Consider the following 19,366-nt stretch of genomic DNA (forward strand, 5'->3'; position numbering starts at 1 on the left):
GGTTCTGTTAAGACGGCTGAAGGTCCTTCACGGGTCAGGTCTAGTGTCTGGATCCCCAGTAAAGCCCTGCAGTGTAGCTGTGCACAGGGCCTGGAGTGTGGCGTGCAATCCAAATGATGATTTTATCACTCACTGGAAAAAAGGGAAAAGGTTGTGTTTTCCTAAAAATCGTGGACAGATGTCTTAAATTATTGGCTTCCACGTGATGTGTGTCCCTGAAGCTCAGACCCCCCAGTCCTGTAAGTTTATCGTCTTTGCATATAAAGTCTCACATATGAGGACGTGCATTGGTTTCATTTCATGTACAAAAAAAATGTTCTGGTTCATTTATGTCTGTGTTCACCTGCAATCCTTCATTCATTTCAGTTACTGTCCCAGTTTGGGGTCAACAGCAAACAGTGGAGGTTTTCCTCTTCACTCTCGTGCCCCCTGAAGCCTTGTTGGGCCTGAAATGTGACTGGGTTTCTATTTTTAGTCAACGTGACTCCGTCTCTTCTTGGGGAAGATGCCAAAACGCTCGATAGCTCATCGGTTCTCGTCTCATTGTCACGAAAGCCGGCGTTCATGCCAGAATAATGTTCTTCACAACTTGTGTGACGTTCTGAATCCTTTCGAGCCTGTTTTTAATTCATAAACCTTCTTCCAATAAATGCCGGGCCAGATTCTTTGCTCCACAGATGCTGTGTGGAAACAAACAACTCTTTAAATGAAGCAGAGTGTTAATCAGAGAGTCCTCGAAGAATCTGAGCATCTGTATGTCAGTGACTTCATGGTTTGTTTGGTATCACTCAGTGCAAAAGAAAATGTTCCCTCTCCTCATCCACTGCACATAATATCAGAACAAACAGAGAATCTTCATTTTTACACTTTGTGCACAGATTAAACTCATGAGATATCGCATGCTAATTAGTGAGGCTAGGCTAGCTGCTCCCCCTTGTTTCCAGTCTGTATTCTAAGCTAAGCTAAGCTAGCTGCCTGTCTGAGTGGTGCTGATCTTTTCATCTAACTCACCAATAGAAAGTGAATAAACAGTGCACTGTTCCTTCACACGTAAATGACGTCGGTTAGCTTCTTTACAAAGTGATTATTTCATGCGAGTGTTCACGAGACGCAAATCACCTTCGAACTGTAATATTTACATCATTCACTTTATCTCTGGCATCCCGTCAGACAGACAGTCAGACAGACAGTCTGCAGTCGAGCCAATCACCATCTGATTAGCGCTCATCAGACTCCGGCCTCCTGCGGGGAGGCGGAGGGAGGAGAGGAGGGGGGGGGGGGCTCTGAAGCTGAAATGGTGGTCTCGTCGTCGTCTTCTTCTTCTCCTTTCTGTCTTTCCAATTAGTATTCTGCTTAATTAACATGCAACCAGCATCCTCAGCTCGTATCCCTCCGCCGTCACGAGGAGGGGGCTCAGATGTCCCTCCGCCTCCTGAACGATAGTCCCCGAACGGCAGGGAGGACTCCTCGGGATGAAGAATACTCTCTCATGTCTCCTTTTGTCTTCGTCTTTGTCGTCTCTGTGACTCTGACATTGTCCTTCGAAACGATCCTTCTTCATCTCTCTATCTGCTTCTTTCTGTCTCCATCTTTACATTCCTCTCCATCTCTGCCCCCCCCCCCCCCCCCCCCCGGTGGTTTAGCAATATAGACGAAAACCTCCGTTGCCATTCTGTCCCTCTCCCCTCGTCTCCCTCCCTCCCCCGTCCTGTCAGCCTGATCAGACGCAGGCTGAACACTCAATCAGTTTCTCGCTCCTTTCCTCATATTTATTGCATCTTTCTCTGTCTGTGAACTCAAACACACACTGTGCGTTTGCATGTGTACCTCTCAGTCTTAGATATATTTGCAGTGCGTCTGTAGAACTCCACAGACGCATCTTTCATATCATTATGTTGCTGCTGCTGTTTGTGGACTCACACAAACCTGGAAGCACGATGCTTTGATGTTTTCTGTTTGCATTTTTTTTGTGCACCGCGGAGGAAATAACAAGTCCTGCTTGTTTGATGGTTTGTTCCTTAGGAGGAAAATATGTGAACAGATTTAAGTGAAATTAAATTTGGTGGAAAGAAGTGAACCCAAAGGGCTTCTTTACATTGTGAGATACATCAGGGTGTTAGTGAACTACTGCTCTTAAATCAGATCTGCCACTGGTTTAATATAGAATTCAATTAAAATGATTCTGAAATAACAAATAATTAGATTTGGACATACTGAAAGGGAAGACTGGCTATAATTTGAATTAAAATCTGTATTATAAGAGAGACAGAAAGTTGAATATTATGGATCATTTTATTATGTGTAACAGTTGATAACTACGCATTCGTTTTGAACCTTGTGTCTTTCTACATGTTAATCCAGTCAAATCTGCAGGATTGAAATCCCTCTCATCACATCATGTATCCCATCATTGTCTGTCATGATGTTTACTTTTCTTAAATGATGATTACCTTCATTTTTCTTTTTGCAATTATTCAATTAATCTTTCTGCCTTTAAAATGTCAGCAGGTAGTAAAAGACACCCGAAGAGCTGCAGTTTATTGTGATATAAAACAGAAAAGCAGAACAAATCTTCACATTTCAGAACCAGGTAACATTTGGCTTGTTGTCTAAACGATAAATGATTCATTTCCTGATGATCGATTAATTGCTCAGCACCACGTTTTCTTATGATTCAAACTTTGAGGACGTCTGCGCTCAGGTTTCTCATTTTAAATGTTTTGCTTGAATACTGAAGCTTTATTTTAATAATGCATCATCCACATTCTGTCCCTTCTGCTGTTTGTCTTTTCTTTTTACCTGTTTAAGGTTGTCAAGGAGTTTCACCTCAGCGTTGTAACACTGCACCGTCTGTTTCCCTCCTTCAGAGTCTGCAGCAGAAGATGTTTCCTCCTCGCCTCTCTCCGTCTCTCTGCCTCCAATATATTCCCCTGTGTTGTGTTTCCTTTTTCTTCTTCTCCTGTTTTATTTTTGCCCGGGCGGAGTAAGTAGCTCCAGTTAATTAATACTGGGCCCAGAAACAAACGCCTCTCCGCCAAACTCAGCACTCCACTTCAGAGGCCCCGCGGCTGGCAGAGCGAGATGGGCACCGAGAGATGGGATTTATTCATTAGCAGCCTGCAGTAAGGTATTACACCTCCGCTGAGAGGCCGCAGTGCCGAGTGCTGTCCTCGTTAACGGCCTATCAAAGCGCGATGGCGTCGAAATCGGCGGGTGAATCATCAGGCCGTCTGATCCGTCGCCCGGTCCTCCCGTGGTATCATTTTGTAGCGTTGGACGAGTTTCTGGTTCTACTTTTCTTCTTGTGTTGGACTCAAGATTACATGCAGCGCAACGCCAAAACTGGTCTTCTGAGGATATCCAGTCAGGTTTAAAAGTAAACTGGAGTTTGGTTATTTTTATTTGGACAGTACAAAGTGTCTGGAAGGATAAAGATAAGAACCGTCTATTTGTTCTTCAGCATATGTTTCTCAAACCCACAGCCTGTCGTTACAACTCGTGTGGGTTTGGCCAAACGGGATGAATCTTTTCAGGGGGGGGGAAACCTGTGTTGAAATTAAATGCACATTTTCTCTACAAAGAGGTAATATTGCAACGTGACTCTGGTTCTGGCTGTGGTTAAGGTTTGGTGAGGTTCTCAGATGGTCGGTCGGTAAAAAGGAAACCAACACTAACTGGATGCAAACGGCAGTCGTGAGTGTCAAAGTGTCATTTTGCCGACCTCGGCCCTGCAGTGCGACAGACACTGGCGTCGCCACAGAGCAGAGCGTCAGCTGACGAGCATCAAACACGCATGGCGGGGCACGCCACGCACACATACGTAGAAGTAAAGAAGACAGAAGTAGAAATACAAATCAAAAACTCTGCAGAAACTCTTGACAGGGTCTTTAAAACTCTCCCCACTGACAAAATACAGCCAACAACATTCAGAAGGATAAAAAACAGACAGCAGCTGCTTAACAAATGAAACGTGACTCTCCTGTTTGCCATCATGTGAGACGAACAGATGACAAAAAGAAGAAAGCTCTCCAAGACTTCATCAGCTTTAAATCCATCAGTAACAACATCTCTTCACAGAGAATACTATCTCCAAATATTCACCGGATATTAGAAGAGCGTTGAAAGTACTTTACTAAAGACTAACTATCTATAACGCTGCTGGGACGATCAGCCACAGTACAGAAGGCAGGATGTGAGAGTTAGAAACCAACGGCTGCAGGGTTTCCTTGAGGCAGGACGGTGTAGTGGTGCTGCGACACTGTACACTGTCATGCCTTGCGTCTGACACGCGAGGGTCATTGTTGGCATGGCAACAACAGGATGCTCAACAAACGGCTGACGTAATCTGCAAACACCAGAGAAAAAACACTCACAGCGTCGACTGGAGTCAAAGCCATCAACCAGGATCGAGGAGGACATCCATGTGACTCCAGAGACATCTGAACAATACGCCCACACCTTATCACGTGGACAAAATTCAGCAACTGAACCGGCTCCATCCACTGATTAAGACTCTGAGATGCAGATAAAAGCTACTGCGTTAAGATGATTTTGTCTCCTTTTGTCCAGTAAACCTGAAAGGCTCAGCTCTGAGTCCAGACAGACTGTTTCCCCGGAGCTGTCAGAAGTTTGGACGCTGTCCTTCGACAGCTTCTAAATGAAGAGTCTCCAGTTATATTCTCCCCTGTTGAATTTATCCTGCAAACAACACTGAGTTTAGATTTAACGAGGAGGACTGAAACAAACCGTTTGCTGGAAACTGAATTTTCACGCCTCTCAGATTTTGCATAAATGGCCAAAGTGCAGCGTTCACTCAGTAAAAATAATGATCAGTCTGCTTAGAGTCGACCACGAACCTCTAACGTGAAAACAATAGAAATAAGAAATAAACTGTGAATTGTCAGTTTGGTCTTTTCTGCACATCAAGGCAGAAAAAGTCTTTTGTCAAAGTCAAGTGAAGCCTGCGGATCAGAAAAGCTGCTGATGTGTTTCCACCGTCTTGGCTTCGACTGAGCCAAAACGTTTAACACACAAGACTCTCCACATCCTCACTGTGCAGCTCAGGTTTCACTTGGGTCTGTTTATTTCAACACACACACGGCGTGATGTTCACCATAATTACTTCATTACCATATGGAAGGAAGTGGGGGGGGGGGGGCACACTCGGGAATCTAAAACAGTGCTTTTACATAATGCACTTGAAGGTATAAGGTACGACCTATTAATGTGGGGACGTTTTGAAATATCTGCTGCACAGGAGGAGATTTTGCTGTTAAAAGCATTAAACATGACACCTGAAACAGAAACAACCGACCTGTGACTCTGGATAATCCACAACAATAGTCCCTTTGAAATGTATTGTAGTTTCCCATCTGCACATGTTGGAGCACGAAACCAACCAGCCATGACCTGCTTATAACGGTGGATTCAGTCTTTCAATCTCAAGCCATATAGAAAACAAATGTCTGCATATGCTCCTGTTAATAGGTGTATGAGTGGGACACAACGAGGTGGAAAACGTCTGCTGTCAGGAAGTAACAAAGGTAACGGAATAATAATAATAATAATCTCCCTGCATGTCGGTTATTTGTACATTAAATGCCTGTAATAGTATTCAAGTAGACATTTGGCTTTGAATAAACTCTTCGCTTGAGGATAACTGGCGTAAGAAGACGTGTTGACATCAGCTCGACGCAAAAGTAGAAAAAATGTTGTAAAACGGGTGTTCAGAGCAGCCTGACTTACTTCTACATACGTTTACCTCATTATTTGAAACATTATATCTACGACAGAAAATGAACTTGCTTCCACAGACTGGTCACTAGATCTAGAGAAGGATCTTTCACTCCTTACCTTCCTCAGTCTCGTGCCAGACGATGCCCTCCAGGTTGACGCTGGTGCCCGGCTGGCAGGGCCCCAGGCAGGCCGAGTCGCCCTCCAGCGCTCCGGAGACGCCTCCGTCCTGGGTGTTGGTGCCGACGGACCTCGTCCTCACCACCAGCTGCTTGGGGTTGGAGGCGGGCAGGGCCGGAGGGGAGAAGGAGGGGGCCGAGGGCAGAGAGGATCCGGGGGCCCCCGGGTGGCCTGGGGCGGGGGGAGCTGGCACCGTGAACATGGGGTCCACCTGGAGCGAAAAGGAGAGGATTCATTAAAAATCAGAGAAAGAGACTGCCATGTATTTTAATATGCAATTTTACTTCACTTCCACTTTATTTTGGGTGTTAATCAGCTCAGTTCAGCTAAATTCCTTAAATGTAATGAGACGTGGGGGCACGGCTGTGCTGAAGAGAGTGGAGGAGGAGAGACAGACGGTCAAAAATATAAGTAATGTCATTTTAATATTACTGACGCGAGTCCAACTGACATCTGATTATCTGAATGCTGAATCCCAGCGTGGAATGGAAGCACATTTTAGAAGAGGAGGCATTTTCTCTAAATGTCACACCGTTCATTATTCTATCTGCCGTCTGCACTCACCAACTTCCTGATACTGACTGGCAGCTAATCATCTCTCAACTATATCCTTCGAAAAGTCTCTTTTGATTCACCCTCATCTCTCCCTCGTGACTGAGTCCGTCAGAGGCAAAGATTTCACCCTCGTTTTCTAGTTAAACTGTGTTTCCAACCGGCACGCGCACAAATACAGAAGCTGCACATTATAATTAGCTGCCACTTTTGTGAGAAAAGACATAACAGGCAACTTTACTGGAGCTCATCCAGTGTTTCTCTGTTGTCACGAGAAATTAGATTTGTCTGTTGTTGAAGTCTCCAGTGGGGGTCGGTGATATGCAGATCATTTTGGGGATTTTTGTGGTCTAAAGTTTCAACAAGACATTAAAGGGAAACTGGATGTCATCCTCATATTTGTGTGAACTTACAGCTTTCCAAAAACCTTAAATTCGTACAGAAATCATCTCATACGGCAGCTACAGGGATTTCCAGTGTTTACTTTCAACTGGACTAAAAGACGAATTGTTTGTTCTGGTATATTGTTATGTTTTTCAGAAAGCTGTAGGAAGCTCCTGGACACGATCCACGTCTTTCTTTTTGGAGTCTATATCTAAATATAAAAGTAAGTCTGCTATAACAAATACCAGAACTTCCCCTTAAAGTACGTAGGTTTCTCTGAACACTGCCCCCTGTGGCAGTAAGTTACAATTACAGGACTATGGGTAGATGTTGAAACTTCAGACCTGCTGAAAGTCTCAACGTGAGCGTCTGGTACTTTCTTACAGGGAGAAGTTATTAAGAAACTGCAGGTCGTCCCGGTGAACCCCAACAACTCACTCAGGTCCATATTTCGACTTCCTGTTTTAGTGTCCCTGTCCTGGGACAGGGACGGACAGACCTTAGAGTCTAAGGACAGACGGTGTGGTCTGCTGTACTGACTGTAAAGCCCTCTGAGGACAATGTGTGATTTGTGGTCTTGGTCTCTATAAATAAAACAGATAACTGTTTATGCACCCAGCACAAACAAAGCAACATTATCAAGCCATTGGAAAATCCAGTGGCGTTGGATTTATTGTTAATATAAATAAAGTGATTAGTGAAACAAAGCGGAGAAAGACGTCTTTTCCAATTCCGCTTTCAGTCAAACCTACACGTAGTGTATTAAACGGCTTCTGTCTTATCATGTGTGTAGTTCAGCATTAGCGCTGATGGGTTTTACACGCACTCCAGTGATCAACGGCACACTTTCACACACTCGTAGCAGAGGTCTTCCGCAGGGGAACCGGGGGCAGTCAGACCTTGTTCAATAACACCTGAAGATAATTAGATCTGATCCAAAAGGAGGGCCGGAAGACGTCTGACTGATGGTGCAGATACGCGTTCAAACACTCACGACGTGTGTCCGATCATATTTCTAGTCTCCAGCAGAGTTTCATAAAACCAAGAACGTCGTTTTTCAGTTTTCAAAGCGTGCGAGTGATCTGAACCGCCGCCATCACCATGGTTACATGTAATGAAACACTAAGTCCTGGGTGCCCGTAAGAGCCTCACTCTTATCTTCACCACTTATTACGGTCCCAATTACAACAGCCCTGGGAAATAATTCTGCTGAGAGAGCAGCAGCAATCAGCGATGAAGGATTCTTCTCTCCGTTATGACTCAATAAAGATTACAGGCCTGACAGATATCTCGCTGCACGATATTCTTGAGTGATTTCCCAGTTAGAAAAAAAAAAAAAAACCCTGTAAATGAGTCTGTAAATGCTTGAGAAAACAGAGGTACTTTGTCAAGTCCAGCACAGAGTTTCCAGATGAAGGAGTTGTGCTTCTGTTGTGTTATTATGAAGCTCGATCAGTTACTCACACAGGTCGCTCTCAACTCTGACGAGAAAATACTCTCTTTCCTACTTCTGCGGGGAGAAAGAAAGCTCAGGGGTGCTTTGTGCTTTTTCTTTCAAATCCCTCAGATTTTTCTTCTACAGCAGCTTGAACTGACGGATTACTCCGGCACGGCGGACTGGAGATCAGCACATATTCAATACTGAGGTGTAAATGACTCCGGGGTTATCTTATTGATCTGCTGTGCGGCTGTTTGTCGAAATGTTAACGAACGAAACGTGAATCACAGAGAGTCTCTGTACTTTCAGGGACAGCGAGGTTGTTGTAGAAACCTGATAGAGTTAATTTAGGGGGTAAAATGATTCATGTGAAATGATTTGGGGTGTGTCCCTGTCTCCCTATAAAGGTACATCTGTGCTCGCAGCTTGCAAAACCAGTCCTTTCCCCTCCTCTGGTCCCTGTGTGTGGAGGGAACTCTTCAGGGTTCAGGCTTTAGTTTCCAGTGTCTGTGCTCCAGGTATTATGAGGAGCTTTGTTTGTTTCTCTGCATTTATGCTAAAACTCTGATAAACAATGCAAATTTATCATGCAAAATAGTAATGAAACATAAAACAGATGATCCCCTGCGCTTCCTGGAAGTGTCTGTTAACTCCCACACAGCTGCTGACAAAGACCACCCAGGACTTCTTCTACCAGATCACAAAGCAAATTAACTATAAAAGAAGAATCGTGATCCCCGGTGATTGCTGTTCTGCCGTTAACGCCTTTTCCTCCCTCAGACGCCCAGAATAACAACGCTCGATCGCAATTCACACAGCAGCTACCGTCAGCCAGGACGCAGAGTCACACACACACACAGCAGAATAACAATAAAAACACAAGCCGGCTCTCTTGTGTGTTAAATGCTTCAAACAAATCATCCTTTCTCACACTGTTTCTTAATTAAAAAATCCAACAATACACACAGAAAAACAGCACACAGCGACACGACAGAACTGCAGGCGGCTCAACGTTCAAGAAACAAGCGTGTGAATGATGTCAGTTCATTCACACAGTTTAAAACGGTGGAAGACGAGCTTTCCCCAACAGTAACCAAGTGTTTGCCTGAACTTAACGCTGGGTGTGAAGACCTCAGCAGTTACTGATCATGTTTACAGTACTTCTTGTTCAGTCCTTTTCTCTCCTCCCAGGAACTCGTGCTGATTAAAGCTCTGCATCACCGCTCTGGCCTCAAGCTTCTGCGATCATCGATTTCAGCTGTTGTACTCTTTCCCTGTGTCTCCAATATCTTGTTTTGTGAACCCTTCACTATCTAAAAAAGAGAGAAACTCAAGTATCACAGCTTTAACTAAACCACAGAGGAGCACGAAATACACAAAGACCTAAATAACACTAAAATATGCATGGACCCTGGAGCTGTGCACAAACCGAGAATCTGTCTTCCTCAATTTCTTTCAGACAAGATCCACCCCCATCCTTCCTCGCAGACGCAGTTACAGAATCACCAGACAAACTACCAGACCTCTGTGTTATTCCACAAAAAAGAGATGTTACAGTTCTCCCCTGCAAAAACCACAGACAGACATAATGCTGCAAAACAAAATAACAACAATAATAAAGGCACTCTGCAACTCTTCTATTCAATTCTATTATTTCTCCCAAGCAGGAAGTCGGAGCTGCAGCAGGTATAAAAACATACAACAAAACGTGAAAAAACACACAATATCACATAGAAATGTGCAGCGGTTTGCATGAACACTTGCACATGGTGGCTTAGACCTGTCCACCGCGACCCCCCCAGGGCCTATAAATAGTATAATGAACCTTGAACATTGTCAGCATCACCTGGCAACGCGACCGTTATCAGCGTAATACACATCAACAGCAACACAACATGACTCATCTCCATCAATCGGCCACGCTTCCTTCCCTAAGCACCTGCTTTAAACTCCCTCTATCTTCAGGCCACCTTCACAGTGTTGGAAAGGGCGTTTTTCTCTTTGGCGCCAGGGTCGGCATCCCGGCAGATAGACGGAAACGAGATAAAAGATGGTGGCAGTATCTCAAGATAACAGAATAGTTGATTACAGGTAGTTAATTATTGTATTAACTTGATAACGAAGTTGTTCTGTTGTGATAATGGCATCAACATTTCAAGAAAACACAAGGTAATTTGGGGAAAACAAATATTGTTATATATATTTATCCCAACATGTTAAGTTAGACAAGCTTTTGCTTTCCAAACACAAGATAATTAAACCATGTGCACGACAAAAACACGTTGAGATAATCAGAAGCCGTTAATTAGCCACAAACCTGGCTAATTAGCTTATTACCAACAGTAGCTACCTGATGTTAGTGCTACTTCCAAGGCTAAGAGTTAGCATAAGCTAATTACAATATGTTATGGCGTTACAGGCAACATTATAACAACCCCGTTCTGGGCTGGAACATCCACCGCGTGGGATCCGGTCCGGGATCAGAGTTTAGTTTAACGTTAGCGCCGCTGCTTTGTTTTCGTTTGGGTTCAGTTGGTCTTCATCCTCAAAACCTTCTCATGTAAAAAGGGAAACATCATCGCATACGTCATCATAACTTGGTTTCCTTCATGTCTTTGAAATCCACAAATATTCTCTTCCATGTCAACTTTTTTAGCTGTAATCTGTTATCACAAACGTGTCTGAAGTCGCCGCGGCAGCCAGACCAAGGCTTTCATTTCACATGATCTGAAACGCAGGCAGATGTTCACATAGCAGCTTTATTCACAACGCACACAATGCTTTGAACCGGGCGACCTTGCAGCAGCGAGTGAAGCTCTCCTCGGTTAATCATCGCAGAGGGAATGCATAATTCTCTAGCGGTCTGAGGGACACTGCACCTGCCTCTGGAGCAGCCTCAGGACTAGCGAGTGGGGCTAGCTGCTGCCCCTCTTACTGTTGGTATATCGAAGCTCCAACAATGACTGCGAGAACGTCGTCTGACAACCACATCACTAGACTGTGAAAGCATGTGTTCTTTATGTTGTAATGAAACGGTAAATGGACTTCACATATAAGTTATTATAAATGTCAATGTGATTTTGAATGAGGTTTTCTTAGTTTGGGATTCACTTCGGCTCTTTGCTAGCGACAGTTGATAAAATCTACTACTGCTATTATCATAAAACTGCATGCAGAGGGGGGGGGGGTCTACTGCAGTTCAACCTAAAGCAGGTTTGACTTCAACACGCTGGAGCTTTGGGTTGAAGTTGAATCACAAACAGCTGCCTTTACTCACATATAGAACTGGATTTACCCAAATTAATCAGGGGGGCGGGAGCCAAGTGAGTTTTCCATTAATTCTGCCTCTAAAATCTATAATTAAACAAAGAGACATTTTTTTATCTTTGCTTCTTCTGCTCTTTTCAAAAATCTCCAATCACATTTTCTGTGTCTCAGACTGCAGACGCATCCTGTTGAATGTGTTCAGAAACGCCAAAAAATACTTTTAATCAATCCAACCATCCATCCGTCCCTCCATCCGTCCCTCCATCCGTCCCTCCGCCCCCTCAGCAGCTCTGTTAAAGGATGGAGTGTTTATAGAAGCGACAGAAGAAACGCTGTCTGAACTGATTTATCTCCTCTTCCTCCTTCTACTCATCCTCTTCCTCTTTCTTTCCTCTGTTCCTCCTCTTCTTTTCTTGTCCTTTCCTCTTATCCTCTCATCCTTTCTTCCTCCTCTTCTTTCCTTCTTGCCCTCTCGTCCTCCTCCTCTCCACACCTTTTCCTTGCATTCCATTTTCTTTCCCTTTCTTTCCTCTTCCTCCTGCTTCTCTCCTCTACTTTTCTTGCCTCACATCCTCCTTTCCTTCCTTTTTTGTTCTTCTTGATTCTTGACCTTCTATGCTCCTCCTGCTCTTCTTGTCCTCTCTTCTTCCTCTTCTTCCTCTTATTCCCCTTTCCTTTCCACCCTCACTGTCGTCTCCTTTTATTCTTTAATTTATTTCTCCTTTTCCTCTCTTTCCTGTGCCTCATTTTCCTTTTCCTCCCTCTACTCTTCCTCATCCTTCCCTTCCCTTTCCCCTTTTCCTGTCCTCATGTCCTCCTCCTCCTCCTCCTCCTCATCTCTTGCCCCTCCTCTCCTCTCTCCTCTTCCTCCTCCCCTCCTATTAAATCCCCCAGTGAGCAGCAACACTGACAGTTTTTTTTCCCAGACAGAAATCATCCCTGTCTTTATTGTCAGGCTGCTGAAAGAGGAGGCATTGTGTGTGTGTGTGTGTGTGTGTGTGTGTGTGTGTGTGTGTGTGTGTGTGTGTGTGTGTGTGTGCATACAATCTGTGGTTTGTGCAGTGTGTGTGTGTGCTTTTGCGAATGGTAGCCATCTTTTTTTCCCCATTTTCTCTCTCCAGCCTCTCATCTCTCTGCTCTCTTATTCCCTCCCTACAGTATCGCCATAAGAGCACACACACTCACACACACACACACACACACACACACACACACACCACTTACCTTCCTACTGAATGACAAGCTCTAATGGCATGACATTACTCACTGCCATAATAACTCCTGCTGCTGCAAAACATTTGAAAACTAACAACCACTTTCTTTCCTTCAGCAACGCCGCGGCTGCACAATCAACCATTAACAATAATTATGTTAGCCCAATTCTGCATAAATTAATCTCCCAGAGTTGCAGTGTTTGCAAGCAGTGTTTTCATAATGATATAATTATAAAGCATCTCAACTGAGACAGACATCACAGGCTTTCAACCTGGCAGCTGATGTAACACCAGAGACAGTTTTAATATATTTAATATAGACTCAGTCAGGTTCCTGCAGGGAAATCTGAGGCCTTTAAGACGGCAGAGCTGACCGGCCAATCAGCAGAACTTACAACACGCAGAACAGTTCAAGTAAACAGCGAGTGCTTGGGACCGATTAGCTTCTCCAAATGACATTTTAATAACACAGCAACCCCAGATGTGACTGTTAGCTCCCAGATGTGACCGACTCACCCTGTCTCCTACAAATGAAATGTGTTTTATACGTTTTGAAGGAAACGTAATGACTCCCAGATAATATATTCTATCATTATAACGAGGACGCGTTAATTAACATATTTGCCAAGTTGCAAAATGTACGATTCTGTAAAATGTGTATTTAATTTGATTTTCTACTTTAGTAGCAACTAAAGCATAATTACACTTTTTTTATATTCAGGCACTTAAAAGTTAGTGAAACATCGTGGTCTGAAAATATGGAAGAATTCAGCTGACTTGAAACACGAGACAGGGCGATTTATTTTATTAGCATTCAGCCAAAATCCCAATCTTTTCCTTAATCGAACCAACACGCAGCACTCAGGAAGTGAACCTGCTCTTTCTACGTCAGCGCAGTATAGAAAGTGGAGCAGCAATTACGTTTCGCCTCGATTTGGAAAAACAAGTCCGGACTGCAGACGTGATTCTTGATACGGTGGTAACATGGATGAGATGAGGTCCTTACCAGGACCTGGTTTACGTTTTCCTAACAAGGACTTCTAGTGAGTCTGCAGGTGTCCCACAGCAGAGACGAGAGGGAAGCAAGGAGACGCTGGGGAGGAACAACAGAAGGAACCAGACTCTCTGATCCGAAGCTGAGCTGAACACAAACACACAGACGCACAACCAGTGCGTCCGCTGCTAGCTAGCTGCAGCTAACGTGCAGCCGGTTCATTGGTTGTTTGGGGTGAATAAACACAAACTGTCCAGCAGTCAGATTTGTTCTAATGACACGAGGTCAAAGTTCACTTCTGAACACACGATGTTACAGCTCCTCTCCATCAAAGATTAATCACGGAGTCGGAGCGAAGCTATTCTGAGCCTTTCGACGGCTGCAAAAACACAGAAAATGAAACTATTTATGCCAAAACACACTGCATAATGATTTTTTACATGACAGGCAGCAGCTACACCCTCAACAAACAGGGATGCTCAAAGGAAGCTCTGAAGAAACACTCAATTATTTAACACAGACCTGACAAAATACAGCTTTAATGTACAAACTCTCTGTCAGGCTGCGAAGAACTCTTCAACAACACACAAGATGTTCCAAAGCAGCAGTTATTACTATTAAACATTCTGACTTGGACCAAATTCCCCCATTGATTCATGTTCTTTCATGCTGATTGATTCGGATGATTTTAGATGAGACGCTGCCGGAGTGTAAAAGGGGACAAGACGTTAGGAGATGCAGAGATGAGGCGATTGACGACAGACGCCGGGCGCTGATGTTATGACTTCTTTATTCCAGTGTTTCCTTCAGCAGTGCAGACTGTGGTGAATGAATGCAGAGGAAAACCTGCCGGCCTGCAGAGCGCGTGGGCGTACCGTCGTACCACGAAGCCCTTTCACTCCGGTTGGCATTGATACTTTAATGGACTCTCAGTCCAGCCTCCACATGAGCTGTTGTACTGCTCTGAAAACACACTTCTGTGCCTCGAGTGGGGAACAATACTGTCGGCTGTGCCATTTACTCGCCGTGCACTTGTCCTTCTTTCAGCTTTCGTCTAATTATCAAGTCAAATGGAAAATCATTTTCAGAGTTGAGTTTCAAAATGCCGATATATTGGCGTTATAGTCTCTGTCACCCAGCTCTGATGATGCCTGATTGATCACATATGAACATTCAACCTCGTTATGAACCTTTTCTCATCACTCAGTTTTTGACATTTACATTCACGTATTTATTATAATAGATTTCACAATTTGTCAACATTTGTCTGCATCCTACAGAGAATTTCTCAGGAAACAGTTGGTACCTTTGATTCGTGTTCCCGCTGTAACGTCGCTGCCGGAGCTGCACCCAGACGTGCGACAGGATTGACAGTTTTAGCTCACACGGTGAGGCCTTGCTGTGGCATTTTAGATTAATCGTATCCAACTGAAATCTCTGTCATGACGGTGCTGCCGGAGAGATAATAAGGGTTCTTACTCTGGGGACCACGAATATCTACAGCAAATGTCTTAGAAATCTAGTCTAGTTGTCTTCATTATATATGAAGACGAGTGTTGGGAGGACCAGTGAGCCAACAATGAGCCACAAATCCAGTGAGCTGTGCCAACATGATCATAAAATAGATTCAGACGGGCTGAAAACGAACTAACTATGAGACAGACGATGTTTGGTGTTTGTGTCGTTATCAGTGCAGTTTCATTTTGTTTTCTCAGCATTAAACCTGCGGTAACAGTAAATAACGTCACAGCAGCAAGAGAATCTCCTGTCTGTTGGGAACGACAGGCGTTAGTGTTAGCTGTTGTGGAGAGAGGCTTTACAAAGGGTTCCCTTGTTTATTGAAATTCAACAAACCACCATGTTTTTTGTTCAGGACCAGAAGATTTAAAAGGCTTTGCACCTGCAGATCTCCGTCACAACGTTTTCCTCAGGATGGCGAGAGGAACTGCGGCATACTGATGAAGTTAGATGTTAAAGAGAAGAAAAAAAAAAGGACTTTCAAGGTCACCTGCTTCATTTTGAAAAACTTCTGAAGCTTCAGCTTTTCCTCACATTCACCAGGGGGGCTCCTTTTACCTTCTGCCTGTCTGATTTCCATGTTTTCATCCAATAATCTCCTGTCAGTCACGGCTCAGAGGAGCCGACAGACCAGACCAGCGCGAGTCTGCACTGTAAGCACAGAAATTAAAGCTGGATTTTACACTGAGCTTCAGATTTCTTCTTTCATAAGAGGAACTAGGAACAAAATGGAGGAAAAATAAATGTTCCCCAACAAGGTGAAATATAAGAAGATTGCCTTCAGGGGGGGAAAACGGTGACGATAAATAGCAGAAACATCCGTCACCCTGGATTAAGCATGAACACATCCTGCTGTGGCCTGTATGAAGCTACACCTGGAGATCTGAACACATTCACACCATAAACTGTTGGATAACAAGACTCTGCGAAGCCAGAAGCAGCGTTAATTCTGGTTCCGAATTCAAAACAGGATTCTCGCAAAAGCCCACGAGAAGCAGCAACTTTTGGGTTTCCGTCAGGAGCTGAAAGTGTTCAGCTCTCTGCCAAGAAACGTCACATATATGTACAAGTGCCGGTTCAAATGGACAACTGTGAATCAGAAGGGTGTCGATTGAGCCATCTCTCGTTTCTAATATTGAAGCTTCTAGCAGAGGTCTCTGCACACGGCCTCCAAAATCACTTTAATTACAAAAGAAGCCGACTTAATCTCCGGATGAGAGACACGATGAGAAACATGGTCCTGTGGCGTCGACAATATTACTGTTTGCAGCTACTCTCCTCCTTCACAGAGAGCAGAGAGTTTTCATTAAAGGTGAAACAGTCAATCAGAATTATAAATTAGACGATCAACAGAAAATTAAATGCCAACTTGTGGTGGCAACACCCCCCCCCCCCCCCCCCCCCGGTCCTGCTTCTATAACATGAAGAGGTTTTCTGTCTCGTGTCATAGTGAACTGAATATTTTGGTGTTTTGGAACGTTAGCTGAAGATGTCACCTCACTGGATTTGAGATTATTACTAAGAATTTATAATTGGTTTTCAGCGTTCCTCGTGAATTACCTGTCTAATGTTTCCCGCTGCAGTTTCATAATGAACCGAAAATATTTTTACACGTCTCATAATAAGAGAAAAGATCTGCTGCGTCCGAGACACGACACTGTCTGAGGTTTGACAAACACAAGTTTATCATCACCAGAGTACGACAGCAAACAGACACCGTTACTGCAGGCGTTATCATGGATAATTAACGTTAATCTGACGTTAGTTAGGTAATGTTAATCTGACGTTAGTTAGGTAACGGTAACGTTAATCTGACGTTAGTAACGGTAACGTTAATCTGACGTTAGTTAGGTAACGTCAACGTTAATCTGACGTTAGTTAGGTAACGTTAAAGTTAATCTGACGTTAGTTAGGTAACGTTAAAGTTAATCTGACGTTAGGTAACGTTAACGTTAATCTGACGTTAGGTAACGGTAACGTTAATCTGACGTTAGTTAGGTAATGTTGACATTAGTTAGGTATCGTTAACGTTAATCTGACGTCAGTTAGGTAACGTTAACGTTAGCTAACGGCATTAGCTGTCGGCCTCCTCCCTTGTGTTGACTTACATATCCGGCTGCTTGTTGTGAAGAACAATGCATAATGTATGTAACATTATATCTTATGTACAAAATATTCTTTCAGGGGAGCATGACCCCGGACCCCGGACCCCCCCCCCACAGTCTCACAAAATCCTGTGGGAAATGCTGGTATTTTTCACTTTTTTCTGACATTTTATAGACCAAACCATCAATCTGTTCATGGAGAAAATAATCGGTAGATTAATCGATAACTAAAATAAAGATAATCCTCAGTTTTCAGGGCGTCTGCTCTGAAGTGCACACACCGACTCATTCACCTGCTCTCAAGCTCTCACAGGGAAGCAGTCATTTTATCCTCATACTCATCTTCACTTTTATTAATTACACAATGTACGATTCACATCCAGTGCCAGAGTTCAGCGCCACTGCAGGAAGTAATGTAATGAAGTGGAGAGTCAGGGAGTCGGGGGTTAATTGTTAATGTTAGCTGCTTTTAACCAAATCACACCTTTTATCTTAAAGCTGAATTAATCAATATATTCGTAGCTCGTAGCCTCTGCAGCTCCACGGATCTTTTCATTACCGTCTTTGAGCTCCTTGTTTTGGTTTTACAGCACATTTCCTGCCTGGTTCAGTCTCAGAGTCTCCAGCAGCAGCAGGAAGTCTCTGTACACGAGCAGCCCGGCGGCAAACAGCTGACAGACACAGCTAGAGACTAACTGGAGAAGAACGTGGAGCGTTTAGCAGCTAAAGAGACGGATCAGTTTCTCGGGAGTCGACCAGAAACAGAGGTAAAGGAGAGTGGACGTGGGCCTGGATGCTTCTGATTGGATGGCGTCACATTGTGATGGCAGAACTGTTTTACTCTTCGCTCCGGGACGCCTGCTGCGCTGATGCAGTTGTGTCACCGTAATGAAAGATTCAAGCTCTTTGCCAGTCTGACCTCTCTGAGTGTTGAGATTCGTCACTGTGTCACACAGAGAGGTGGACTCCTCGTCCAACCGCTGTGGATGTGAGTCAGATCCCCGGTGCTTTGTCCATGTTTAGAAATCCACATCAAGAGTTGGGAGTCAGACATTTTGTGCCTTTAGAAAATGTGTTCAGTGTTTTGGAGAGACGTCTGTCTGGCTGGCTGTTTGATAACTGTCTGACCTCGACTATGTTCTTTGAAAATGAAGGCGTGAACAGCATCAAAGTGCTGATGGTTATCAGCCTCAGGTGCAGACTGGACACACGTGACCAGAGTTTGCATCCTGCTGAGGACCGCTGACCTTCTGATAACATGTTAAATAAAAAGGAGGTAAACAGCTAACAAACATAAAAGATTCCAGTTTATTTTCTGGAGTTTAATGTTTGTTGATGAATGCAGCGGATAAAGAATGTTTTCAGGCTAAAACACAATTTTAATTCACACGTCTGCCTTTGTCACACTGTAATAATCCATGCTGAATGGAGATGCACCATTAACACCTCTTTTCCCCTTTTAGCATCATTAACACATTGTAAGTGTAAAGTGGTGAATGTGAACACGCTGCATTAAGCCTGCACAGCTGATCTTCCGCTCGGAGCAAAATACAAACTGAAAATCTGTGTTGAAAGTGTCACCTGAAGGTTCAGACGAAGCTCCATCCGAAGGGCAAATCAACACTTTAAAAATCATTTTGTATTTACAGCTTAAATGTTTTATCTGTGCTTCAGAGGATCTTTAATCTTAATGTGTTCTGATGTTCTGACTAAAAAAGACGCAGCAGCTTTTTTCCTCAGTTTTGGCTTCTCGCCTCAAAATGTTTAGTGAAAAAAAAAAAGCAGTTACATCACCGCGGCTCAGGAAGCGTCGCTCCAGGCTGTTGTTCACTGACTCCACTGCAGCTCACTGATGCAAACACAAAACTAAAATAATCTTAATAACCTGATATGAATCGTCTTTTATGTTGCAAATGTGCAGATAGTGAAGCTGCAGGAGACGTAGCTTTCTAACCTGCTTATGCAATAAACACCACGTCCG

The 19,366-nt window shown here is 43.9% G+C and overlaps 1 protein-coding gene across 1 annotated transcript in view; it reads right to left on the reverse strand.

Annotated features, from left to right (window-relative positions):
• Positions 1–19,366, reverse strand: part of znf608 (zinc finger protein 608) — a 37,269-nt gene that overhangs the window by 13,080 nt on the left and 4,823 nt on the right. Inside the window, exon 2 of the mRNA XM_070904536.1 lies at positions 5,854–6,124. Coding sequence (XP_070760637.1) covers positions 5,854–6,124 — 271 coding nt within the window. The remainder of the gene's footprint in view (positions 1–5,853; positions 6,125–19,366) is intronic.

The sequence above is a fragment of the Enoplosus armatus genome, chromosome 4 (genome assembly GCF_043641665.1).
Source record: "Enoplosus armatus isolate fEnoArm2 chromosome 4, fEnoArm2.hap1, whole genome shotgun sequence".
Lineage (NCBI taxonomy): Eukaryota > Metazoa > Chordata > Actinopteri > Centrarchiformes > Enoplosidae > Enoplosus > Enoplosus armatus.